The 27828-nt window shown below is 42.7% G+C and overlaps 2 protein-coding genes across 2 annotated transcripts; both read right to left on the bottom strand.

Moving 5' to 3' along the window:
• Positions 1 to 744: 744 nt before the first annotated feature.
• Positions 745 to 17752, bottom strand: LOC121604182. Its single transcript, XM_041933625.1, has 8 exons — positions 17668 to 17752; positions 9042 to 10346; positions 6523 to 6624; positions 5597 to 5692; positions 4555 to 4671; positions 3248 to 3481; positions 2600 to 2949; positions 745 to 2417 (listed from the first exon to the last, which is right to left on the bottom strand). Exons 1-8 carry the CDS (start codon positions 17750 to 17752, stop codon positions 1917 to 1919), a joined length of 2790 nt encoding a protein of 929 aa, XP_041789559.1. The 3' UTR covers positions 745 to 1916.
• A 3268-nt stretch (positions 17753 to 21020) lies between these two features.
• LOC121604813 (transcription factor AP-4-like) lies at positions 21021 to 26160 on the bottom strand. The gene is made up of 7 exons (XM_041934426.1): positions 25827 to 26160; positions 23677 to 23842; positions 23304 to 23402; positions 22654 to 22824; positions 22061 to 22207; positions 21739 to 21909; positions 21021 to 21191 (listed from the first exon to the last, which is right to left on the bottom strand). Exons 1-7 carry the CDS (start codon positions 25913 to 25915, stop codon positions 21036 to 21038), a joined length of 999 nt encoding a protein of 332 aa, XP_041790360.1. The 5' UTR covers positions 25916 to 26160; the 3' UTR covers positions 21021 to 21035.
• Between the last annotated feature and the right edge of the window lie 1668 nt (positions 26161 to 27828).

Genomic DNA, 27828 nt, shown 5'->3' with positions numbered 1-27828 from the left:
ACAGTTGAGCTGGCTCTGGCACATTGCTGGGTATCTGATCACCGTGGGAGTGTTTATGTTAGCAATGCCAAACTAACTTCAGACAGACCACTGCTGTCAAATACTCCTGGGCTTCACTCTCATACACACGAACGGTATTCTCAGCCAACAAAAATAATTTGCTTTGCTTTGTCTTGAATGAACTCATCTTAATAATACAGAGATTATAACGAGATGTAATCCTGACAAACTATCAGCAGCGAAAAGTTTAAGAGTACTCATATACCATGCAATCTGCAATAAGCCATGCTTACTGCCATGCACTCTGCTGTATAGTCAGTCTGATTAACACATTGAGTGGAGGCGCCTCCTGGTGGCTGTTTTTCGTATTTGCAGGGATAATGAACCAATAGTTAGCAAAATCCCCAGCCCTTCAATTTTATTGTTGATGTGGTTTTGCATTTGTTTTGTTGTTGTTTTGTTGTGCTCGCTCAGGTGATACACATTTAATTGTGTTTCTGATCCACACATGCTGTTATGAGTCTGCAGTATTTTATTCTGAAGGTGCAGTTTCTCCAGCCCAGTGCATTGTGAGGATGAGAGCCAGTGCTTTTGTTTGGCCCATATTTCCCTGTATTTTGGAGCTAAACAACCAAAATACATTAATAATGTATTGTTTCAGTGGACAAGATCTGTAATCTGTAACGTCTTTGTAGCCTTACAAAGGAAACCAAGCCTGCAGATTTTTGTTGTTGTTTACTCAAAAGAAATCACTCAAAAGAATGACAATTACAAACAGACCTAATAGAACAAGGAAAAGATTACATTTTTAAAGGAAAAGCCCATGTGGTATGCAGCCATGCTGATGTTAAAACTAGCAACAGTTCGGAGGGCTGAAAAGGCCACAGTGGCGTTAAATACACGTTTAAACAAACAGAAAGCTCTGAAATGTTGGAGTTCTGAGGAGAACACCATGACTGTATTCATTCAATTCAGTCTCTGTGCAGTATTGAGAAATGTTAAAATAAAACGTGTTTTTATAATGAACATAGTATAGAACAATATAGAGAAATATGACAGTACAGTATTCAGTAGTGCAGTAGAGTTCAGTGACTAAACATGGTTGAATCACTGCTAAATAAAACACTATGAGAGCACCCTTTTTTCTATTTGTTTGTCCCACCATTGAAAATATGACATGATAACGACCTACAGTTGGTTGAACCGTAAAAACACAGCACAGCAGTTTGAATATTCAGACTTTGCAAACAACACAGAAAAGAAAAGAGCGGCAGCATTTACTGTATCACTGGTAGAGCACAATCACTGCCAGCATCTTTCTCTGATGAAAAAAATAATGTACAAACTTGAAAACAGTGAGAAACAAGAAGACAATCATTCTCAGATTTCATTAACATGAAGGGATATATGGGCGCCTTTGTTTCGGAAGTTTGTTTCTCCTGCAGACATTCATCACATTTTGCAGACAGAAATGGCTTCAGATGGAAAGTTGACCACAAGCCTCTTTTTCTACATTTCCTTTTCTACCAGACCATAGTCAGAAATGCTCACTTTTCATTGTTTGTTTTGACCTACCTAAATATCAGAAGAGTTGCTCTACAGCCATAGAAAAGAATATGAAACTTATTTGGCTTACTTTTCTGTCATCTACAACTGATCTGAACTGTCCCAGTGGACTAAAAAGCATCCGTGTGGAACTGCATGTAGGTAAAAACAAGCATTAAGAAGTATTCTGACCCAGACCTGCTTCGTACATCTCTGCACATTTTCTGCTCTTGCTCTGTCACTCTGTTCAGTCTCCCCAAAGCCAGTCCTGCAAATCACAGCAGTGGGGACTAGTTCAAGAAACCCGCTGGCTGCTGCTGTTGCCGCCATCTGCCTCCTCTGCTCCTCCCCTTGCACCCCTCTCCTCCATCTCACTGCCTCCTCCAGCGATTCTTGGGTTTCTCCTCACACCCGGGACCCTCGCAGGTGCCAGGCAGCGGAGGCGGAGGTGTCGGCGAGGCCTTCGCCGGCGGAGGCGAATCTGCGGCCTTGCTGACGCTGCTGAGCAGAGCCGGGAGCTCGTGCGAGATGGCCCTCTCGATCTTCTCCAGCAGACAGCCGCCCGTCCAGCTGCAGTGGTAGGAGAGTTGCTTGAAGCTGGAAACCGGGTTCACCCCGAAGAAGTCCTGGTAGGCTTCCCTGTTGGGCAGGTCAAACTTGCTGATGTTGGTCTTGGCCAGAATGGATTTGAAGATGTAGTACTTGTCTGGATCATTGACGATGTCTTGGAACACCTCGTAAGGATCACTAAACCAGCCCAGCTTGTCATAGTAGGTCTGGAGGTAGCGGTCCACCAGCAGGGCATGGATGCGCACACGGATGCCGTGCTGGCGGATGAAAGCGATCTTGTTCTCTATCTGATTCTCAATCACCTGCAGGGAAGAAGATAAACAGAAAGAAACAGAAAAAAAAAATGAGTGTTTCCATTGCACTAAAATGACACAGTTGTGAGGGATTTGAGTACCAATTAGTACTACTTGCACAAAGACATATCACAGAGTAGACATGTACTGCAGAATCACACTGTCAACAACAAGGAGCCAAGGAATCACACCTGGTTGAGGTCCTCCAGCAGAGAGATCTCCTCCTTCATGAAGAGGTCTCGACTGGTGTCCACAGCATAGTCCTGAGGCCAGAAGGAGCTGACGTACACGCGCGGTGGCTCTGTGACGTTGATCAGGGGCGCCATGCTCCAGAACAGGGCTCCATATACCCTCATCAGATCCTGGGTGGTAAGACTGTCGGCCTTGTTGAGGATGAGGCGAATCTGGGACTCGCGGCCCTTCATCTGCCTAAAGAGCATCTCCAGCTCTCCGCCCACGTCCAGCTTGGTGGGGTCGAACACCAGGAAGATGAGATCAGCTCGATCAATGAACCACTGGCACACCTCATTGTAGGGGTAACCTGAGGGAGGGGATACATGAGGAGATAAAGTCTTTAGTTATTTCAACACTTCACATATAAGAAGTATTGTTTGTTCACAGAAATGCTACGATTGTGAACGACGCTGCCGAAAAGCTACGATTACAGCTTTATTTTATGGGTTTCAAAGGAAAATGTCAATCTCAAAGTGTCATAGATGCTGAATCAGAAGCTTGTCCATACTGACAGAGAATAATTTGTAGCATGACTATGACATAAACAACAGATAATGAGTATTGGCTATCTGAAGCTAAGATTTGTTTTTCTTAGTAATGGTCACCTCTCTCCTGTTGCTTGCGGTTTTCGATGATGCCTGGTGTGTCGACAAAGGTGACCCTCTCCAGCAGCTTGTGGGGCATCTCGATACCAACCAGCCGCTCCAGGAAGCCTTGGCCGAACTTCTCCAGGGGGGAGAAGGATCGAGAGCTGTCCGCTGCCATGACGATGCCCTCTATGGTCCGAAACTTCTCCCCGTGTGTTATGACTGTGTACTCTGAGGTGGTGGGCTCAGCACCTGATGGACAGATAAAGAAGGAATGATTGTAATCTACACACTGGTCCTTTCAGATAAGTACTGGAGCATATTATTGGTGACTATGGACATAAGAGCCATGCATCCTCTTTGTAGGCTGAATTGGTTGACCTCAACAGGAGCCCCACTTTAGTGTGAGTGTGGTGGAGAACATGGGAGAAGACAATGTCTTGGGATTATTTGCCTGGTTTCCAGAAAGCAGCCAGTTTCTGGTTGTCTTTTGGAACCCACCACCAGTCTGAGGACTGGACTAGTCAGATAATAAAGATTGTGAATGGAACTAGTGAGGAGCTTGGGCTCTGATTTGGCTCTTTGATTTTGTTACATGTCCAGTACATGCAGTTGTTTTTGTCTTGTGGGTTTACAATAACGCAGTATAATGGATAATATTGTAAAATTTGCTTTACTTGTCTGGTCTGTTTTTTTTTTTTTTTTTTTTTCCGCATTCATTGAACTTTAATGCCTTACACCCAGTCGTACCTGTCTAATCCCATGTGTTTGTAGACAGTTTGGTCATGTGAATATTTTACTGTCTGCTAATTTTTCATCCTTAAATTGCTACTCTGGATCCAAAGCTGCTGGGTGGGGGGTTGGATCTGGTTAGGGGGATGGTGGTGGTTGGAGGTTTAGGTCACTGGTCATGTTTGTGTGAAAGCCATTCCAGTGTAATGGGAATGCTTTGTTAAGTTAATTTTTTCCTTACAAGCGTATTATTTTAGTATTTAGTAGTTGTTTCGGTATGTCTACTTTGTAATGTTTTCAGTTGATGAGGTTCTTCTAAAGGGGTGTGTGGTTCCCTGCTCAGTGCCTTGGAGACTTTCATGGCCAACCTGGCTGACCTAAACTCCCAACATCTCTACCTTTGTCAAGACCTCCAGGTTGGACACGTTCATAGAGTGCTCGTGCATCTGATCTGGTCTTATACAAGTAAAATGTCTATGCTGTAATGCTACTTTTACTTTAAGTAAAAGATGAATACTTCATCTACTGCTCTGGTGATTTACACTTGTTAAACTGAATAATCGCTGTGTCTGTCAAGTTTTATCAGTGTGAACCTGTGTAGAGTCCCTGTGAGGTGCCGTGAAGACCCAGCAGGTAGTTGATCATGGAGGACTTGCCGACGCTCCACGGTCCCAGGAACAAAACCATGGGCTTAGAGGTGACCTCACCATCTGCACAGTTTGTAACAAAGACGGACATAGAAGGAGAAGGTTTGAGAAAGAACCAACTTAGAACATATCCTTTAGAAAAAATAGTGCTGTATCATTAAGCTATTTTTCAGATTGCCATGTTGAACTTCAGTTGTACCTTCTTTTGCCATACTGTTAAGGATGTGAGTCAGACACTGATCAGAATACTAATAATCAAACCAATTGGACAGATGGAAATTAAATGTACATTTTTTAACACTTTGCTGTTCTCCATGCCTCCTGACATCCTGATTGTGCACATGTCATACCATTCTGCACCACAAGGAGTCCCAGAGTCACATGGCACAGTCTGAAGTCTCCATCCAGCTCCTTAGCACATTATATAAATAATACTCCCTGCCCTCTAGCGCGATGGAACAAAGTTGTAGGGAGTCTGGCCCACACAACGTTCCCTTTAATTTTCAGCAGACAGAGTCCTTATTGTGCTTCTCTGTGTGCCTGGTTTGAATAATGTCAAGTCCTGGCTCTATTTCTTCTTAATTATGACTTTGTTTGTACTTTGGTTTTTCTGTGCAACTCCGGTTTATTAAGCTGTGTGCTGCATGCACCGCACAGTGTGGTGAACTCATAAAGGTGCTTGGGAGCTGTGATATGTTAATTGTTGGAAAATGAAAACGATACATAAAATATCATCTTATTTACCCTTATGAGGATGGTAATATATTTATCTTCATTCATTCAACTTGGTACCAGAGTTGTGTCTGACTAACAAAATGTCTTGGAATGATTTGAAATAGAAGTTCTGATTTCCAGTTTTTTTGTTACGTTGTCTGACCTGAATCACAGTTAAAGTAAAACTGTTGCTGATGTGGGCCTCTAAAGCCTGATGTTTGCCTATACAAACAAACTACTGTTCATGCTTCTGATGCTTCTGAAGCTGATATACCTGTGACTTCATGCTGCCTGAGCTCGTTGTACTTAAAGGCTTGCTCCATTGGCTTGATGGCTGTGTGGTATATGTTCAACAGCTTCTTCATGGCAGCTGGGGAGAGAGACAGAGTAATATTTGGGATGAAACAACGAGAAGACATTTTGGACAAGAGTATTATTAATGGTCTCGCTACCATCACTGATTGCAACAATTGCTTTGGCAGTACATGATGAATCGCTCTCATAAAGTTTATTGAATCGAGCCGAGGTGATTAAGAGACTGGCTCGGCTGCAGAGCGTTGGGCTCTCTGACATGAACCAATCTGGTTTAAGAGAACAGAGGTGCTTTCATGCCGAGGACAGAGTTACACTTTTGCACTGATTAATCACCTACTTCAAGACATGTCTGCACGCTCGCACACATACACACATGAATACGTGCAAGCATACAGCACACACTCACACATAACAGCCCCAGGATCTAGACATCAGGAAGCAATTTTCAGAATAGTTTCAGGAGAAAAGCTCCCCAAAATTGTCTCAAACTTCCTTTCATTCACATGCAAACACATCTGTTTTAATTTTTCCATTGACAAAGTAGCTGTAAACATTCTGCTGCATTTTCATCTCAATACAGAACTTCAGGCATTTCTGCAGCGAAGGTCTGAAAGACATTTGAAACGGTGGGAAGCTAAATGTTATCACTGAACATCCAATTTTTGATCAGAAGGATGTGGGCTTGACTGGCTGTGGGCATGTATATGCATATATGTTCAGGTGTATGTGTGTGCTGTATGTATATAACGTATGTACGTGTGTGCTGGCGGGAGTGAGGCTAGCCTGTCACATGCCTTATGCCCTTTCATTGCAATTCAAGGAGAGGAATTGCGAACCACATATTGTCTTTTGTCGCTAACTTTGAGGGGTCTTGTTGTTCCTCACCTGAGAACTCTGCTGAGGGTTCAGCAGCAGCCAATCGCAGAGTGTCCTCAATGTGGGAGCGATCCCTCAGTGCTGGGCCTGCTGACACATCTTCCTCACGATCTGATTAGAGGATCAGACTGTCAGTCAACTTTTAAGGTCAAAAGCCCTGACATGCATATACCTGTGACTGCAAGAAAGTAGCAGTGGTGGTACACTGTGTATTGTATCTGTGTATTTACTCAAGCACCTATATAAGTACTATTTGGATGTACTTGTACTTTATTTGAGTATTTCCATTTTATGCTTTGTAATACTTCTTCTCCACTACAGCTCAGAGGCTAATATTGTACCTTTTATGCCACTGCATTTGTATGACACTTTTAGTTACAAGTTACTTCACAGATTAGAGTTCATACCCTTCCTGTCCAGTGTAAACCGTGTATCTCCAAATCAGGTGATTTTTAATTTTAACGTTTTTGATAAAAAGAAAGATTAAATATGTATGTATTGTATATATACATTTATAATCTAAAATTAAACTATTTCAGACCCCCTTGGATTAGCTGGAAAATGCATAATCACAAAGATGAAACAGGGCTGTTTTTCTGAGCTCATGAAAAGTTCACTCTTTAGAGATATGTGGTTCTCACAGGACAACAATGCTACAGACACATGATGATCTTATAGAATATGATGTGTTGCTGTTGATTAAACCACCCAACAATATATAAAGTAGTATAAATGTTGCATGAATGCTGCAGTAATATTCATCCGAAAGCATCACATATAATAGTAAGACACTGACAGGAACCACGTTACTGCACAACGAGTACTTTTACTTTTTGTACTTTAAGTACATTTTGCTGGTAGTAGTAATGTAAGGTTTTGAATGCAGGACTTTTACTTGGAAGTATTTTCAGGGTGGTATTATTTACTTAAGTAAAGCATCTGAATATTTCTTCTACTACTGGAAAATAGTAATGCTCAATCTGACAAAGAAGGCCTGGAAAACAATTTAGCAGTTTTCAGTTTTGGCAGTTATGATGCTGTTATGTCTGTGAAATGAACCACATTCTCATCTTCGCTAAAGCTGTCAAGGATAATTACTAAAAGCTCAAGTGAATGGTTTCCTTAGTTGTGGGTGACCAGACCATCTGAGCTGAGCACAGGCCCAACTGTTATATCATTCTGTTGTCCATCCATCTGTCTATTCCTTTCCTCTGCTATTTTGGTTTGTTTATTTCTGTACCAGAGGTTGTTGCTAATTCCCCTTTAGCTACACACAGTGTCATATTCTGGGGGTTTGGCATTCCCAAGAGAGAGAGAAAGAAGAAGGGAGGAAGATAGAGACCCTTTGCTGTCATTTCATGACCCGACAAAGTTTGAGTGAAACACTTTATATGTAGCTTTATACAAAGTTAGCCAATGATGTTTGAACAATTTATAAGTCAGCACGCAATCAGCCAGTTGTGAGAACAGCTTGTGTGTTGACAGACTGTGACTAATCCCTTTGGCCGGTGTTTATCCTCCTCTGAATGAGTTATTAATGAACTCATTTTGGTGCGGATGACCCGCAGCTCATTTCCTCAAGTTAAGTGGTCAAACAGCTCATTAGAGGGGTCTTCAAAGTGAATGACAGCACAAGCTTAGAAGACAAACCTGTCCTTATTAATGGCCCTTTAAGCAATTTATGAATGATTTATCAACCATTGATAAAGTCATTAATTACAACTTACAGAGAACTGATAAAGTATGCCTCATCAGTGAGACAAATACAAATACTTGATCAACAGTTATGTTGATTTAAAGTTTTCAAATTCTTCTGGAATCCATGAATTTCGTATATTTTGATTTTTTCCTCTCTTTTCTCTGATTTTTGTGCTCTGCTCTTTCTGCCCTTCCTGTTCTTGCTCTAAATGAAACATTTTATTTAATGTGTTAAGATTGCTCATATCTGGCTCCTTTGTATTTCATCCCCTCTACAGTAGCATTATCACATTACTCACCAAAAAATCTGACAATAATCCCTTGATTACAAAGTCAGAGGTGTGAGAAATTAGTGGTCACCTCAGTTTACTGGGGCTGCAACAAAAACTAAAAATGTGTCTCTTATGTCCAAAATGGACAGCTTGTTGTTCCTGGACTCTGCTGAAATCATTCCTGAGGATACCCCCTGTGGATAACCTTCAGTGACTCTCACACTGTAGTGTAATGAATGAAGCACTGAAGTGGGATCAGACTAAGAGATGGGAAACTCTTTTAAGACTCAGCCACCATCTATTATAGCAGATGTCAAAACCCAGATTCCAGAAAATGGCATGCTTCCTTAATTACAGAAGCAGCAACAGGACGGGGACAGACTGATTGTAACAGGATCCCTGCTGCTCTGCTTGTCTGACAGAATGAAGGCAAGACCTCGGCCGCTGTGTTAAGTTATCTTCTTCCGCAGCTTTACTTTTGATGTGACAGGAGATTAACTGAAATGCTTCAGTGAAGTTAGACCTACTATGAACCCAGATGGTGTTCTCTTTTTGTACCTTTGGTTTGAGACTGTGCAGGAACCTCTGCAGTCACCTCCTCGCCATCAACAGGAGCCTCTTCTACTACAGGAGCCTCTGCCCCTGTGGTTTCCACTGGTTCCTCTTCCACGGCCACATCCTCTGCAACAGGCTCTGGCTCCACTTCAGGAATGACCTCTGGTTCTGGTTCAGGCTCTGGAATCACCTCTGGCTCTGAAACAACTTCAGGCTCTGCTTCTGTGGTCACCTCTGGTTCTGGTTCGGGCTCTGGTTCTGATTCAAGCTCTGGTTCTGATTCAAGCTCTGGTTCTGATTCAAGCTCTGGTTCTGATTCAAGCTCTGGTTCTGCGGTCACTTCTGGTTCTGATTCAGGCTCTGGTTCTGCTGCCACCTCTGGTTCTGATTCTGGCTCTGGTTCTGGTTCAGGCTCTGGTTCTGATTCAGGCTCTGGTTCTGCAGTCACCCCTGGTTCTGATTCAGGCTCTGAAATGGCCTCTGGTTCAGCCTCAGGTTCTGCTGTCACTTCTGGTTGTGTTTCCTCTGGTTCTGTTTGAGGAAGCTCAACTGATTCTGCTTCTGGTTCAGATTCAACCACAGCAACCTCCTCCTCAGCAGGAGTAATTTCCTCCTCTTCCTCCTCTACGAACTCAGCTGCTGCCTCCTGATCCTCCTGTATTTCTTCACCTTCTGCTCCCTCAGCTGTTTCTTCAGCTTCAGCAGCTGGTTCTTCCTCTTCTACAACTTCTTCCTGAGGTTCAGTCAGTTCCTCTTCCTCATGGGATAGCTCCTCCTCGTCTGCTTCCTCCTCTGTTTCGTCAGTATTCTCCTCCTCTTCCTCAACTTCAGCTACCTCCTCCTCCTCTTCAGATGATGCAACCTCCTCGGCTACTTCCTCCTCCTCCACTCTTTGATCCTCCTCTGACTCAAGCTCCTCTACGGGCTCTGCTTCAGCTTCCTCCTCAGATGTCACCTCCTCTTCTTCTACTTCTTCCTGGGAAGTTTCCTCCTCCTGCGCTCCTTCTCCATCACTTGTTACATCCACAGCGGATGCGTCCTCCTCCACGGGGGCTGCTTCCTCCTCCTCCTCTTCCTCCTCATGCTCTGAGGTGGAAGCTGGCTCTTCTTCAGTCTCTAAAGCTGATGAGGGTTTGGTGCAGGGCTGGCACATGGCCCTCTCTGGGGCCGGGGTGTCGTTGGAGGAGCTCTGGCTAGTGTGCTCCTCTGTTGTGTCACATCTGCAGGAGAAGAGGTCTCCCTCTGGCTGCTGGAGCTGCAGATGCACCAGAGGCTCCTCATCGTGGATGGAGGACCCTGTCAGGAGCTCTGAGAGGAGGAAAAATGCAATTAGCCAAGATAACTTCCTGTCCTGGTGTCTCAAAGCATGAGAGTCTGTTTTACAACAGAACAAAAAAGTTCTTGAAGTAAAAATGTAGAATTCCTCCCTGATTAGAACATTAAACATTATTAACTTTTTAAAGGAAAATTATCAGAAATAAACTTTTATTCACTCATTTGTTTCTTGGCAAAACACTTGCACAGTGATAGAAGCCTGTTATATTCCACCTATTAACTAATGAAGTCATGAAGAAAGAAATACACAGTGCATTTTATGAGAACTGTGAAGGTGTCAAATATGAGAGTTCATTACAGAACAGTAACACAACTTATCAGTGGTATCTTCAAGGATTTTGGTGAAAGTGCCAACAGCTCTGAGCTTATAACAGAAGCTAACAAATAAAGACAAAAAGTGATCAAGTAAAGCAACAAAGATTTTGTCAAATTAACTTGCCCCATGTCACTTGCCTATGTGACTTCATAGGAGTCATGACCTAGAATATGAACAGTTCTCGAACGCATCATATTAATTGGTTAGTTATTAACTAATAAATAACAGGTAACTATTCACTGAACTCTGTGCAGCATGTGTTCTGCTGGGACAAATGGAGTGAAAGGGCAGCAGTGATGTGGTGGATTATGAGACCACAGTCATAGTGACTGAAAGGTTTTCTCAGTAGGCATCCACAAGGCTGAAAAAGAAGACAAGCAAGCACACTGAAATGTGGCTGTGACCAATCAGGCTGCATGGTGTGAACTAGCAGGACATCTGCTGACCCGTCACCTTCGTTTGTTACGTCAGGGCTTGACTAGTGCTCAGTCACTGTGCAAGAACACAGCAGATCAGATGTTCACCACCCCCCAGATTAAATACTCAGATTTCAGCTCCTTGAATGGTGACACTAAAGCATGGACTATTTGAGGCTATGCAGTAGACAGTTGTGTGGAGGATCTAAAAGAAAACAGCTGAGTAGGCAGGATGGCTTGGAACAGAACGATGTATCATTATCACTGTATAAACTGATCACCGTTTTAAAAACTGTGGGAGGTCCTCTTCTCTTATTTGCCATATTCTGTCAAACATGTCTTATCTATCAATTAATATCTGTGCATTTATATTTTCCTAAATAAAGTTTCCTGAAAAGCAAAGCCAAAGATGATTTCATTCTTCCTCCCACGTCAATAAAACACACAACCAGGCATTTACAAGCTGCTCGTGCACACAGTCCAGATCAGACATCACTACCGAGATAAGTTACTATGGCTTCAGACAGTCACAGATAAAGCAGGGGTCTCCCTCTCTATTACACTGCATGCATATGCACAAGAGATACTCTCCACAACCACAGTGTACAGAGAGCACAAGGCCACAACCTCTATTTAATTATAACTGCCTGTGAGATCTTAAGACTGAGATGTGATATGAGGCGGCTAAACGCATATCTGCAGTTCGTGTTACAAGATGGGATCAGCGTGTAGGATGAAGACTAATAGCTGCACGCAGCTGTCACGGGATTTACACGTTCATAGGGCTTCTGGCTCAATGCCCATCGTGAGTAAGCAGGCTAATGCTAAGGAAGAAGCTAACACGTGTGACGACAGCTTTAGATATTCTTGCACTGTTAGACCTGATTTTTTTGGCTGAAACAAGTGGTGAACACAACACCACATATCATCACCTGCTAGGTTGATATGGTGAACTTTTTTTTAATCATGTTGTCGGCCACCTGATGAATGGAAGTCCAGTACTCTCTTTTAGCTCTGTTTTTGGTCTCCACCACCTCCTGCGGGAAATATCTCTCTCTTTAGCTTCTAGATGCTCCATTAAGTTCACTAGCTAGCCGCTAAGTGCGCTCGTCAGCTGTTTGGTTGTGTTAATGTGACACCTAAACTAGTCAGTCCCATCCTGAGCAGAGATCCAATCAGGTGACATTAGTGAAAACACCGATGTTGATGGGTGTGTTGGGGCTGCAACTAGCTGGACTAGTTATTAGTAATTAATTAGGCCAATGAAATTAGAAGTGAGTCAACACGAAAACAGAAGTATCAAACATTTGTGATGTTGTAGAAAAGAAAAGCTTCTTTTTAAGTTAATAAAATAGACAGTGGCTCTTCTCCATTTAGGTGTTGCAGTTGCAGCGTCCTGGCATTGTGCCTCACTGGCATGGCATACTGAGCCATACAGAAATAGAACAGAGCCCTCATTAGTGTCAGTGGTTACACCTGTGCTTTTCCTGCTATGACATTTCAAATGGCCTCTACAGCAATAGCATAAAAGTAAAAGAGAGAGAGAGGATCATGCCATCAGCTGAAGATGCAACACATCCTTTGCATTGATTTCTTTTTCTCATCAATTTATGTGATTTCTGTTTCCTGTGTCATGATGGCCTGGTTCCAGACCTCCGAGTCACACATCTCCAATTACTTTATCAAATTGGAGGCCAAATAGTAATTCATTCTAATTACCAGGCTAGTATCGTGACAGATGTAGAAGGAAACCCTTCCTCTTTGGTTTTAAGTCTGAAATTTTAAAAAACATCTGCCAGTAATAATCTGTAATAATATGCTTACATGGCATCATATGTCACATCACCGCTGCACCAGCAGTAGTATGGCTACCGCTGGTGATCAGCTGCTTCATTTATACTTTAGGCTATAGAAGGCTTAGTGCTCATCCAGCCGTCCAAAATGATGCTAGCAGGACTCTGTGTACTCTCCTCTTCCTGCACCACCCTCCATGACGGCTTCTTTGCCCTATTTTAAGGCCCTGAATCACACATCAAACAATTTTGTTCTCATGATGCTGCTTGTCACCTCTTGTATCTGGAAGCTGTGTTAGCTTATCACCTCCTGAGGGGATTGTCAGCGTTAGTGACCAGAGAACGTCAAGCTTTCATTCCCAAAGCACCCACACTGTCTGCAAAATGAAGATGAAGAGTTTTTTTTCCAGAAGGTTTTTCTGCATTGGGATGATAGTTTTGCTCTGAGCAAAGGCCAAGGTAAGAATCTGGTCATGGCAGCTCATTGTTTATTTCAATATATGAACCCAGTCAAACCCATTACACGAAACCATTGAATTCCCAGTGCTTGGTCAGGCCATCACTGATCACAATTATAATAAATTGTAATTGGCAAAAGGTCCAATCAACCAAGAGATAAAAAATAACATCCAGCACACAAATCACCTCTCCAGAAAATTAGGGTGTAGAGGTCTGCTGATCTTTATCATGCCAGATTTGCTCTTTTAAGTGTTATTTAGACAGGATTTCTATTATCATAATCTTAAGAGAATATTAATCATGTACTCCCTCGCAGGCACTGGCAGAGGTCGGGGAATGAGCCTGTCGGGCCTCTGGCATTCAAGAGGTGGGAGCTCAGCAACGCTGTTGTGATAGGGAGGTTTGGGTGTTGGCCAAAGACACAGTGCTACAGCATCGTGTGTGTTGTAACATGAGCAACGGCTGCAGCCCACCATCCTAAATTGCATCGGGGAAGATGCATCGGTTGACATTACATAACAAGGTCAATCCGGAATTACCATTTACTGGTTTGTTTATGTTAAATTAAAGCAGGTAAATGTGCTGGGTTGTGTGATGCATCAACTGCCTGGTTTATGTGATGTAAGCACATATTTGTGCACTTGTGATTTAGGATAAACTCGATGCTACAGTAAGGAGTAAGGAGCATACAACATAAGAATGACAAATAACGTAACCACAAGGGGCTGGCAATCATACAAGCTGAATTTAATTTAGTCTCCTGGCTTTTCTCCACACTGCATGCCTCCAGATAGTTGTGAAGATAGAGTGGAGAGATCATTTTCTGCTGTGGCAGTGGCCAGTGATGGCTAGGTCAAATCAAAGTTATCATCACTAGGAAGATGAGAATGCCATGAAACTTTGTACAGATGTTCAAATGAGGATAAATCCTGGTAACTTTAGTGATTCTACTAGCACCACCATGAGGTTGACATTTGTAGTTAGGATTGAAGTGTCTTCACTGTCATCAGGTCAAATATTTAACTTGTAGAATACTTTGGTTTATAACCAAATACCTACTAAATTAATGACATTCCCATCAGCCTTAGCTTAGGGGTTAAATGCTAATCATCACGTGTTAGCATGCAAAGATGTTAAACTAAGATGGAGAACATCGTAAGCACTGAACCTGCTCAACATCACCATGTTGGTGTTCATTGTCATTGTTAGCATTTTAGCATGTTGACGTTTGTGTCAAAGAGCTGCTAGACTCTTAGTCTTTATGTCTGACATGTAGATGTTTTTTTCCTGCGATCCTGCACACCACTCAGACTGTGATCCTGTTACTCTTGGCACAGATGGGATGGTCACTATCTGACTGGAAACCCTGATGGAACTGTTAAACACTCCAGGATGCACATTCATTGTCGCGTCAGGCTTCTGTCAGCAATATGGAGTGTTTTTAACCTACTTTTTTTTTTACCTAATATACAGTGCTCAAGGACTGAAGGCGTATAGTGTTGAGACTGCAGATTGCAACCAGCTGTTTGGTTTGTCCGTTCTCAGCTACTGTAGAAACACAGTGGTCTGTAAATATAAATATTTCTGCCATATACTGCCATAGATCCATCTAAATCCTACACACTGAACATTTAAGATGCCTAAAGCATGAATATAACATTTGCTACACATTTTCTAAAAACAAAAAGTATGCTGCATAATTATTTATTATTATTATTACATTGTGGGGTATCAAAGTATGCCGTCCGAATGAGTCTGAAAAGCCCATCTGAAAAACAACACATTGTTTTTCTGGAGTTATTAGTGTAGTGTGCAGATCTTGTTGTCTGCTTCTACCGCCATCAAAGATTAGTGTAATGTGCCTCTGTGGTGGTTCCTCACGCTGCTTGTTGCTGCAGTGAAGCCTGGGCAGAGCACAGTGTCGTGGGGATAGAGCAGGACAGGTGCCTGTGTGCCGGATGGTACATCTTTGAGACAGAAATAGTCCCACAATGAGTCAGAGGGTGCAAAGAAGGAGGGATAATTCCACTCCTATTTTCAGGGAGCGTGGCGCTCCTCTGCTCCCTGTGATTGTCATGAGGCTGGTCTGCAACTCTGCGGCACTATTGCTCACATCCCCTGCAACAGCGTTCGGCTGTGCGTGATGCAGTGCCTCTTTAAAGAGCAGGGACAACAAATGCGTCAGCACTGGTACTGATGACATGCACCCTGATCACTGTGTAACTCGGGCATGATAGCCTGGATGAATGATGAGTTCTACTTCTTTTTAGACATCAGTGCCTAAAACAAACGTGCACAGGAACACAAACATTCAGCCAGCAGAGGTTTGCATTTCTGGCTCATTAAAAAGAAATCAGCATCTGTCTCAGCATCCATACTAATTAATTAAGGCTATTTAGCCCAAAGTAAGTGATGTTCTTTTAATTTATTTATCTACACAGTTCTGCTTATTGCTGCCATAGCTGCAGCAACACATTTTTGAAGACACACACACACACACACACATCCCTTTTTTAATCACTTGTGTGGACATCACATAGACTTACATTAATTTCCTGGAGACTTATCCTAACCCCTAACCCCCTAACCCTATCCCTGACCTTGAGCTAAACCTAACCCTTACATTAAACGAACCTTAACCCAAGTCTTCTTCCTAAAATTCTATAATTTACATTGTGGGGTGCATTATTTTGGACCCCACACTGTGAGTGGGCTCCTGGTTTAGGGATCCCTGAAATACAGAAAAAACAAGGCAACACACACATGCACTTTCTCACTTCCTAACGAACATGTAACACTCACCTATTTACCTCATCGTTGTGTATGCTATTTTAGTCAAATCCCATTTTCTGAGACATGCTCTCACAAATCTAAGTGGGAAATGTGTGGGGGAGGGTCTTACCACTTCAGCTCTGTCACTACTTCTACCACTTTCATCCACTGACCTCAAATTTTAGTAGTATTTGACTGCTTTCTTATGTAACTTCAAACAGTCCAGCTGTTCGGCTACTGAACTCTCGTCCTGCATGCCCTCCACTGTGCTCTCTTCTGCCTGTTTTAGCTGGGACATCCCCTTGACATAGACCCTGCTGACTGAAATGACAGATTAGCAGCTCTGCAGACAGAGCAGAGCTGAAGTGATGAGGCTTTTTTTTTGTAGACATTGAGTGTATTTGGCTTGTCATGTTATTTCAAGCATGTGTACCTGTGTAAGTCTGTGTGTCTCTGTACATTATAGAGCTGTGTGTGCATTCCTGAGAGTCTTACAGAGATTTGTATCAGTGCATAGCACTGGTGACCACAGTATCTGGTGACTATGTCTGAATGACGCCTGACACCTGACTACGGCGACTAGTGGAGGCCAAAATGAACCAGTGCAAGGACAGACAAGGATATTCTCTGCCTCAGCTAACACAACATGACTGTGCTGCACAAATCTCTATAGTTTAAGTACATGTAACATGTGTTGTAGCTGGAACTTCTGATTTACTCAGTCTGAAAATGTATTAATTCATTTGACACAGAATTAAAGGTGAGCCTGTGAAACATGAAGTACCAAAATCCTTGCTGTTAGAGTTACACACATGCGTGCAAATATCTGTGAAAAGACAGTCGACCCAAAATAGATCCAGAGGGAAAACAAATAATTTCAGCCAACTTTTTGCTTTGGCTGCAGCGGCGAAAGTGACTCTTTGTAGTGAGTCCAAGTCACTCTGTCCGTGCTGTCACTGTGGAGCTCTCCAGGGCAGAGAGAACAGGCAGCAGACAGGACAGTTTCCATCAGCTGGTGTCACACCTCAGCCCTGACTCTCTTGTACAACCACAAAGGCTCCGTGCTGCACTCAGGACAACATATGTTACACTTTTCCTGCCCAGCCAGCTTAGTTGATGTATGTTGCGTTCTGTCAAAATTTGATACATATTTCAAACCAACTCTCACTACAATAGGCCAGAAAAGAGGCAATGGAGGGTGTATGAAACTCAGACTGGCAGAAAGCAAATGATCGATCCATAGGTAATAAAAAGAACTTATTTGATTGCATATTTATAGACAATGACTCAAATAACTGAAGGAAAAGATTTTTAACCTTACCTCCCTTTAAGACCTATTCAATCATTGCCCACACTCAGCTCTCAGCTGGATATACAACGCTGCATATGTTGAAAGACACAGACCAAATACAAATGCAGCTATCCAACTGAGCTGGATCAGCATTACACACACCACACCTGCTGAAGTAAGTCCCTAAAGTGCATCCAACAGCACTAAAACCTTGTATTTCACCAAAACCCATTGCCCTCCACCTTACCTGCAGCAGACAGGGCCAGCAGAGACAGCAAGCAGCACACAGAAAGCACAGACTTCATTTTGGCTGCCAGGGGCCTTCCCCTCATCTCCCCCCAGCTATATATACTGCTGTGGCTGAAGGTCAGAGGGCACACCAATGGAGGTGGCGCTCAGCAACTGCACCCATATCAGCCATTGTGTGTCAGAACAGCTGCCAGGACCAATCAGGAATGTTGAAGAGCAGAGAGGCAGGAAGAAACTGGCTTGTAGTTTTACCACCAATTGTATAACAGTCACTAATTTTAAGAGATTTAACGTACTCCTCTGTGCAACTCCTGCAGTGCTTTCATTACTTTTCTGACAAATGTTCGGATGATAAAAAGGTATTTTTTCTGTATAACAAGCACATTTCAGAGAGTAACTGTTGTTAACTAAAATGAGGCCTGTGAGCCACCTGTGTTTATCAGAAATGTGAAAACCAGGCCGCAGAGCAACTTTTCTGCTGCTGCCAAAGGAGTTGCTCAATGTCACCACCTGGTGGACAAAAAGCTTCACATCATCCATAAATGAAATAAACTAGGAGGCAGAGAGGTGTAATAAAAAAAGTACAAATTTTATTTCTTTTTTTTTCATCTTTACAAAGGCCTGTTTACCCAAGTTTTTATAAACAAAATATAACAGCTTCTCATCGACCTGGACTGATGGGGGAAAAAAATATCACAAAAATATAAAAAACGCTTGTCACCAAAAATGGAAAACAGGACAAGAAAGACAGGTGAAAAGACAGGAGAGCAGAACATAATAAACAGCCGTTGAGTCACAGCAAAAGAGTTTACAAAAAATAAATGGCAAAAAAAATATCTTCCTCACCACTGATTCAGGCAGTACAGAACAGCAAGTGCTTCATATCAAATATCTCAAATTCCACCAAAAGACAGCAGTGCTGCAACACAATGTACAGAAACATGTGGGGAGAAATGTTAAGATGAGCAACAACAAACCTCAGAGACTCAGCCTGAGGCTTACTATTTGTCAGCAAAACAACAAACCCTTTAACAAAGTTTCACAAACAAAATATGAGAATCCCCCCTCCCCCACCACGTTTGGCATGAAAAATACTACTCTAACCAGATATAAAATTGATGCCAGTGAGTGAAGAGCGTCCACACATCTCACACAAGACAGTTTCACACTGAACCGCTCAGTCGTGTGTTCATGAAAAAGAGGAATCCCACAAAAAAAAGGAAAAATAAGACACAAAAAGATCAAAACAAAAGCCCGCTTTAGACAAGAGAAAACAGCGATTAGTAACATGCATTCGATTGGCAACAGAACATATAAGAGATCAAAAGACAGATACAAGTCCAAATAAAAGGAATGTTTACAGCATCAAGTCAACGTATCAAATCGAGTGTGACAGGAGGGAGGCTCCAAGAGGGAGATTTCCAGTCAAATTCCCAAGAGAAATATAACCAATGAAACATGAGGTGGACAGACTTGGTGCATTTTAGAGTGAGACGGCGATCTGGGGAGAGATTCAGTTCAGTGCTTTCCATTCGAGTTTTGCACTTTTTGTGATGCACTAAAGCGTACGCGGATCTGTAAGTGCGTGCTTATTTTGCTGCTGCTCTTGGGTTCTCTTGCTGGAGTTTCTTTTCCAAAATGATGCTTTTTGGGTTGGACTTCAGTAAGATGCGACCTGCTTGTGTTTTGGAGGGGCTTTCTTTCTATTCATGTGATCAAATATCACAACGAGTCAACGCAAAACGTTGCCGTCGTTTGTAATCAGACACAACTCCTCTTTGCTCTCTCAGCAATTCCAAGATGTGGAAATGACGCATATCATTTCACATAAAATTCAGACACGGGTAATAATCGTGACGTAAAGCGTGAAGTTACATGAAGGGCCGGGGCCTCAGCTCACAGCTGGTCAGCAGAGCACCAGGTTGATATACAGCACCTTACAAGTAGAGACTACATTCTTTGTTTCATACATATACTGTAGGTGTAATGTACACACCCATCAACGGTGCATAGATAACTTCACCTCATGTGGAAGAGACGCCGACAAATGTACTGAAGATGGAATTGCATAAATACCTAAAAACACTCTAGTGCATAGTCACTGAAATCAACAAAGCAAGACCAGAAGATGGGCTGGAAGTTTTTGGAGGAAAACCGGAAGCCTTCATGCAAACGGAGCACATGAATCATAGAAATCTGTTTTGGATTTTCACTCGGCCAAACTTTCCATCGATTCATATGCAACGGCTAAGTTCAATTCCGTAAATTGTCTGGGACTGAAAGTGAACATTTTTTTGTGTTCCGGCAATGAATCAACATGTGGTTACATTTTTAAAAACGTGTTTTAACTTAACCACTGACACCAGTAGATAACAAATGACGGGGTCTAATTCGGCCAGCTGAAAAGTTAAATTGGACTTCAAGGCCTCCGGTTCCCTGTGAAAACCTGACAAACCTCCAATTTTAAGTTGTTAATCTCAATATAACAAAATGTTCACCTTCAACATTCAGCAACCCTGACAGAAAAAAAAGTTAACAAAAAAAAAAACAAACAAAAACCAAAAGACGATCAATACAAATTGTTCATCAGCTTATTTTTTAAGGGCTTATTTAGATATCAAAGACACAACCTTTTTCTTTTTCAAGTAAATCAGACATAATTGTATTCAACATCTATCTTCCAATTAGCTTTGCAATTAAGCCTGAATTTTCCCCAAACTTTATAATTTAGAAATGCCTTCTGTTGTAGTTTAAGTTGGGTTTCGTGGCCATTTTCACGACGGTATCGCCCAGCCAACCAGGACACATAAAAGAACAAACAAATTAAGACTGCGGAAGAAAGAGCTGCAACTCCACGTCCCTTTTCAGAACCAAGAGCTGCTTGCTTATTGTGTTGTTACATTCAACTCTCCATTGTACTGACTCCGTCAATTTGTGGCACAAATAATACTGTCGGCGCGCCAGTGACGACAGCTGGCTGTGATGCTGCGACCGTATGTAGCACACATAAACACACACGAAGGACGGACTGATGCTGAGCGCTTTTCACACGAGGAGACCCTCACGTTTTCAAGTGGCCACAGATCCGGCTCTGACATTGAAAAAACAGCCTCTAGAAACCCCACTGGGCCTCCTCTGCATGCTGACCATCCTATATTTTTAATCTTCAGAGATTTTACAGTACAAGACTGACACAGAGCTTAACCACTGGATTTAAGAGTTTGGATAGTGCCAAAGAAAGACTTCTCTGTTTTTTTTTTTTTTTTTTTTTAAAAGTAGTCAAGCTCCTGGAGGGAATCTTACAGTGAGTAGGTATTTTAAGTGTTTGTATGTGTGTTGTATGTGTGTGTGAGTTCAGGTGGTGGATCAGTTCATCGAGCAGTCCTCTCCCTCTGTGTCGGTGTCTGTGTCCGAGCAGGCGGTGTCCATGGCCACGTGGGCGGGGCTAACGATGACCGCTCGCCTCTGCTCCTCCTCGGCGCTCGCTCTCCTCTCCTGAGTGCGCTCGATGTGTTGGATGGCCTGAGAGCAGAGGATGAAAAAGGCACTGAGGGCTGCAGCAAGTATTCAGTCCAGTGAGATGGCTTTCATGTGAAAACTAGTCTGTTCATGATGAAATGGCTCAGGGTTCATACAGCTTTTTAAGAGCAAAATTCAAGCACTTTCAAGGTATTTTCAAAATTTCTAGACCCTCAAAGCCTTTATGATTTTATTATTTCAACAAATGCAATTGCAAAATCTAAAGTTTACACAATTCCTTTATACCCACAGCAATCAAGTGTGTTTGTATGTATATTTTACCAGCCGTTCATATGAACTTTCATTCATGCTCTGATCATGATTATTTCACGCCAAGAGTCAACAAACAATGACGGGATCGCTTCATTTCAATATGACATGGTGCTTGATTTACATGAGTGATTGTATGGATCAAACAACGGGAATATATTCCAGTCCAAAAATATTCCAAACATTGAAAACAGCTAAAATTAAGCATTTTCCAAACTTTCAGGACTTTGTACGAACCCCGCAACAAAGACCCTCCATACAGAGTAAAACAAACTCCTACCTGCACAATAGTGTCCAGGTTCTGTCTGGACGTGGACACGGTGCTGGTGTGGGCAGACGGGCTCATGGTCACCACCGTGACGTGATGGTGGGGGTGCTGGGTTAGTGTTGGGGCCGGGACGATGACCGTAGGGTGGTGGGTTGGAGCGGGTGGAGTGGGGGGAGCCAGGACCTAAAAGACAAAAAAAAAATCTGAGACTGTGTGCGTTTACATGTAACTGTTGAGGCTGGTGACTTCTTAAGAAGCTGTTTGAGCAGACTGCAGTGTGTCACGGTTTGAAAACTGCAAAGCCAACTGTTTTCTAAGTCTGCATGTTCCTGACCTGTGGACTGTGTGTTTGCCGGTCAGCGGCGTGGATTTGCTGCAGCCGTAACAGCGTCTGGCTCTGGAGGATGGCCTGCTCCTCCTCCACCTGCTGGGTGATCACCTTCAGACGCTCCGGGTGCAGCTGGGTGTCCAGAGATCGCACCTGCACACAAGCGCCGAGAGCATGTGTATTTATTACACCAAGAACCATTTCAGCACCGATTTAAGGGCAATTCAAAACAAATCCAAGGCTGCAAATACAGAATTTCAAACAAAATAAACGTCACAAGTTTTCCTTCTTTCCTTCTAAAGAAATTACATAAAAGAAGGTAAATGTGTCATTGTCTCTTTCACTGTTTGTTAAAGTTTCTGTTTATCTTCACCGCCTGTCCAATCCCCTTTGTCTTAACCTGCTGTTCAGGTAGATCCAGGATGGGAGCTTAGCAGCAGTTGGCTATTGTATTGGCAAATCCGTCAACACCACTAGCTGCCAGATTGTTCAGGTGACTGATACAGAAATGGCTGGTAAAGATGAGGAAGCGTTCTGGGTATTTTGGTAATTTATATCATGAAGAGTCTGTGCAGCTCCAGCTCATCTTCCTGTCTCACCTGCTCCTCCATCTGCATACGAGCCGAACGCTCCTTGTCCAGTTGCTGTCGCAGCTCTAGCATCTCCCTCCTCAGCTCCTCCACTTTCTCCTCCTCCAGCGTGTCTGGAGACCCGATACCTTCATCCTTCTCCTCTGCTCGCCTCCTCTTAGGTGATGAGCCGCTAAACTCCTGGAATGACATGAGGGCCATGCATGGTTAAAAGCAAAACAGATACTGTGCATATTTACATACTTAACCTTGGGTGGAGTGGGGGGGGGGGGGGGGGGGGGGCTCCAAACACACAGAGTTTCCACTCTAAAAACAGCACATGCAGCATGTGGCCAGGCATGGCAAGAAAATAAAAGTAAAGTAAACAAATAAGACTGGTAAACACATGTGACTGCACACAGATTGAGAAAGTGCTGTAGTGTACAAGCTGTGCAAACGAGAAATTAAAGTTGGGCTGTAATGATGCATAGGTTATGATAAGAACTAAGACACTGAATAAAAGGTCCTACTTGACATTTATATGCACAGAGAAAACCCATGTCAGCCTGAAGGATGGGAAACACTACAGCTTGATACAGTGGATGTAAATTGTTAGTGGCAAGGTATATAAAAACTATATATAATGGATTATGATGAAAAACAATAGTACAGGCTATTACCTGGATGAAGCGTTTGAGCTGGTTGTTCTGTGCCAGCAGCTGTGTCTTTTCCTGCTCCAAGGCGAAGATGTAGTCCGCTGTCTGCTGCAAGATGGCCGCCTGGCAGGGACGAACCCAAAAAAAATAAAAAAAAATAAAAACAAGAAGGAAAAAATGTGAATGTGAGGACAGTGTGTGGACAAATAACTAGACTGTCTCGCAAAACAAGCAGAAAGGAAACTCAAATCTAAACTGATTTGTGATAGGTTGGATTTTCTACTGCGCAATTCAAAAACAGTGCCAGAGCAGGTAAAGCATGTCATGATGTGTCATGATCGACGGTGCTGCAAAGACAGATCTCTTCTACGTGTCGGCGCCGGCATGTTTTCCGCACCTTGCTGAGCTTCTCTCCGTCCGTGTGGGGCAGGAGTGTTTTGAGGGACTGGAAGCCTGCGTTGATGCTCTGCATACGGCGGCGTTCGTTGCTGTTGGCAATCTCGCGGCGGATCCGCCTCTCCTGGTCCTGGGCTGTCTCCGGACTGAGGGGGATGTTAGCCAAGCTGAGAAAGGGCAAAGGAGAGAGACGTGAATATTCTGTCTTTTAAGTCCAATAAGAAGATATAAACTCCTCTCTGATGCACATTTGATCCTACTCCTTATTTTAGGCAAAAAAAAGAAGCAAATTTCTGCTTACAAGTTATTTTAACACGCTTTACATCACAGGTAATGCAGCTAAAAAGAAACACTCACAACACACACCTCTGAAACAAATCTGCTATTCTTAGACAAGTAAATAAACAAACAGCAACGATAAAGATTTGCAACCTCTCACTGACTCCTTAAACCTTTAACCTGGAATGTCACCAGGCCAGTCTTGACCTCCCTACATTCCTCAGTAAAGCTGCCTGGGGGTCTTTTAGTATGACTGAACTCAGTGCCCCCTCACACACCTCCACCTTATGAGACTGGCAAAACCTTCTCCTGTCATATTTACTCAGGGGGGAGAAATAGGTGAGCGGCTTAAGAGATGAAAATACGAGCATGATGCCAAGAAGACTACAAACTAGGAGAACCAGATTGGGGATGTTTACGAAAGCGAAAAAAAAAGGTTAGACAGAGGACACAGGTCACATGGCTCTAAATAGTTTTTCTCTATAAAAGATGATTGTGTGGGTGTGTGGCCACGCTCTGATGTCCAGAGCTAAATCTAAATAGCGTGATTCACGTCAGCTTCACTAAAAACCAGAGAAAACACCATCATTATCTCATGATGTATGCACACAAGCTACCAGTCATTAAATTAGTCAATTTCGTGCCACAAATTGTATCTTAGTTTGAAAGTGAATGTATGGGCAGTATGAGGAGCATAATCAATATTAAGGGCTTAATTTAGTCATTTCATTCCTCACATGCTCACTTAGTGTGAAACCATGTGACACAATGATGGTGAAACAAACAAAAAAAACACATACATACACTATACACATTCTGTTCAGCATCCTAATCATACATAATTACAACTGTTTGCAACATAAGTCTGTCAGATCTTCGGCCAGAGACAACACCGAAAAACAACACATCTACCCACCACAGACGAATCGGGGTTTTTTTTAAGTTTACAAACGAAATCAGCTGTTGTCAGCAGTCGTTGCCAGGAGCTGCGGGCCTCCAACATGGCCGCCGGAGGGCGCGTCGGACGGTGTGGACGGTAGCAGCCGTGAAATGTGACACCGCCAGCAGCAGCAGGCCCCCTGGCATCATGGAGAACAATGCTTTGTATCGTTAGCACAAAGCTAGCGCTAACTCATTGATATGGTACTAACGGATGCTGATTTGTGGCCGCCGCCACACTTATAAAACGACGTATTTCGGTTAAACAAGCCAGTACATGTGACCAAAAACGAGTCAGTGCGCACACAATACGGTTTAAGAGCGAGTGCGCTGATAGCTAACTAGTTAGCCGAGCTAAGCTAACCTTAGCACACGACACAACCATGGCTGCTGCTGCGCGGAGCATTATTTAACTACGCACGTAGCCCAGCTGAACCCCCATTTTACGCTCCTGTAATTAACACACCTCCAAAAAGATCACACACACAAGCAATTCGGTGAAAGCAGCGAGGGGTGTAACAAACTATGTCGTTATAAACATGTGATTTAGGAAACAGCAGCGAAGCGGCGGGGAACACGTTAACTACCACGTGGTTGATGTTCAACTGGACGCAAATGTATCGATTTCATGTCGCTGATTAACATATTTCTGAGCTGAATGGCAGCAAACATGTCCTGTCGGTTATAACATGTAAGTTGGCCGGCAGATGTAATAACATGCTACAATTTTCTCATCGCCAACAGCAGCAACTGGCCAACAGGCTGAGATTTCCACGACCATGCTCCAGCTGCCAAGATATCGCAGGGAAGCTAACACCTAGCATGCTAACTGAAGTGAGACTGCACCACACACACACATACACACACTACAGCCACATGAGGGATGATTTGTGCGTGCAGTTTCGTATCAAGAAAAAAGAGCTTGCTACACACCTGCAGAGACCCCCGATAACATCCTTCTCCGTCTTTTTGAACTGCTGTAAGGACGGTATCTTCTCTGTCGGCATCATGAAATATTCCATGCTTTCAAAGCCACCTTCTGTAGTCCGTGTTTTCTGTTTTTTTCTTCCTCCACCGCTGTCCTTGTTAAACTATAATGATGCACGTTTTTAACACAGAGCTCTCGCTGTACTCCTCAATGGCGCATATCTAAAATATCAGCTTCAAAAATGAGGTGATGTGAAGAACAGAATTAGAAAAATAAAAGTAAGTTCAGACTGTGTTGCTTCCCACAGCTGATGGGGTTCCCTCCAATGTGTGTGTGTGTGTGTATGTGGCTTCTTGCCTCCGCCTACTACGTGTGTGTGTGTGTGTGTGTGTGTCTACTGCCTCCGCCTACTACGTGTGTGTGTGTGTGTGTGTGTGTGCGCGCAGCTGATCTGCGTGAGGCGGGAAACAGCTGGTTGGAATCAGAGCCCGTTTTCCGGTGAGCAGAACAAACAGACCTGCAGGAGAGCCGCTGTGGAACTGCAGTGCTGCACATGAACGCCTCACAAAGTGAAAGCTACGACTGTGTAATAGCACAACTATCAGCAAGGAGGAACAAACCAAAACGGTTCATTTAAAGGCAAATGTGTTTGTTAACAGTGTTTGCGTCACTAAATCACGTTAAAAAACTGAAATGATGGTGGCCCAAAGGCAACAGCTGTATTATGACCTAATCTTGAGGGCCCATCATTAGGGATCCACAACAGACTCCAATAAATTCTGGCTATTATTTACCAGATTAACATTTGAAATGACTTTCTGTCTGTTTTTTATTAAGAGGTCAAGTTCATGTTCAAGTTTAGCATTTCAACTGTAAGAAAAAAAAAACAAAAGAAAGGGAAAGACTCTACAATAAGGACACACAATTTTGTGTAGCTACCAGGGAACTTATTGCAAATTAACCATTAGTTAATGAGTAACTCCTAATAGAGTTGTCTTTTTGACCAGATTATAAAACTGGCAATATGTCAGGCAAAAGCACTGAGAGAAAAACAAAACATCTTTCTCTAAGGATATATACTAGAATAAATACTAAGCACTGCCATCAGTTCTGTTAAGTTACTCACACAATTATACGCAGTAGTGCTGAAATATTTGGTCGAATAATATCATAGTTAATGACCAGAGACTATAGGGCTGAACGATATGCAAAAAAAATAAAATAAAATAAAATCATATTGTGATTATTTTGACTGATATTGCAAATGCGAGTCACAAATTTTGTGGGAATGTAATTTTTGCATTGCTGGAGACTGCACCAAACAAGCTTGTTCCCTTACATCTGGAGGAAATGATTTGCAGGCATCTCTGCAGCACCACAATACCTAATTTATAACCATATGTCAATTTTGCCTTTATCAAAAATATAGCAGTTCCCACCATTTGGATATTGCTCTTGGCCATGTTGTGATAATATTTCGATTAATTGTTCAGTTGTACCATAAACCATGAGATAATTAGATAATGCATGAAAGTTACCGATCATGCAAAACTATCAATCATTTTCCTGGATACAGCATCGGTCAAATCACTGGTTTCCTGATTTTCTCCAATTTCAGAGTGCTTAATATCAGTATCATATTAAATTCCTGAGTGTTGGTCAAAACAGGAAATTTTAAGGCATCACTTTGGAGGTTGGTGACGTGATATATTTATCATTAAAAATACCTAATAATTGAAAATAATCAAGAGAATAACAGTAAAGGAAAATCATGTAAAACTCATGCCCATAGTGTGCTTTCATCACATGAGTGGCAAACTGCTAACAGCTGCTGCAATTGCTAGCAGTTGACTGTGCAGGGAGACAATGATCTAACAGGCAACATATACCTAACAAATCCAGCGTAATGGTCCAACATGGTACAGCAGGTGGCAGTAATGTACAATGTGATTAAGTTCCATCCACCATTAGGGTGCCACATTTACATGAAAATTATTACTGTCAGAA

This window comes from Chelmon rostratus, chromosome 3 (assembly GCF_017976325.1).
Source record: "Chelmon rostratus isolate fCheRos1 chromosome 3, fCheRos1.pri, whole genome shotgun sequence".
Lineage (NCBI taxonomy): Eukaryota > Metazoa > Chordata > Actinopteri > Chaetodontiformes > Chaetodontidae > Chelmon > Chelmon rostratus.
This window is presented reverse-complemented; position numbering and strand designations above follow the sequence as displayed.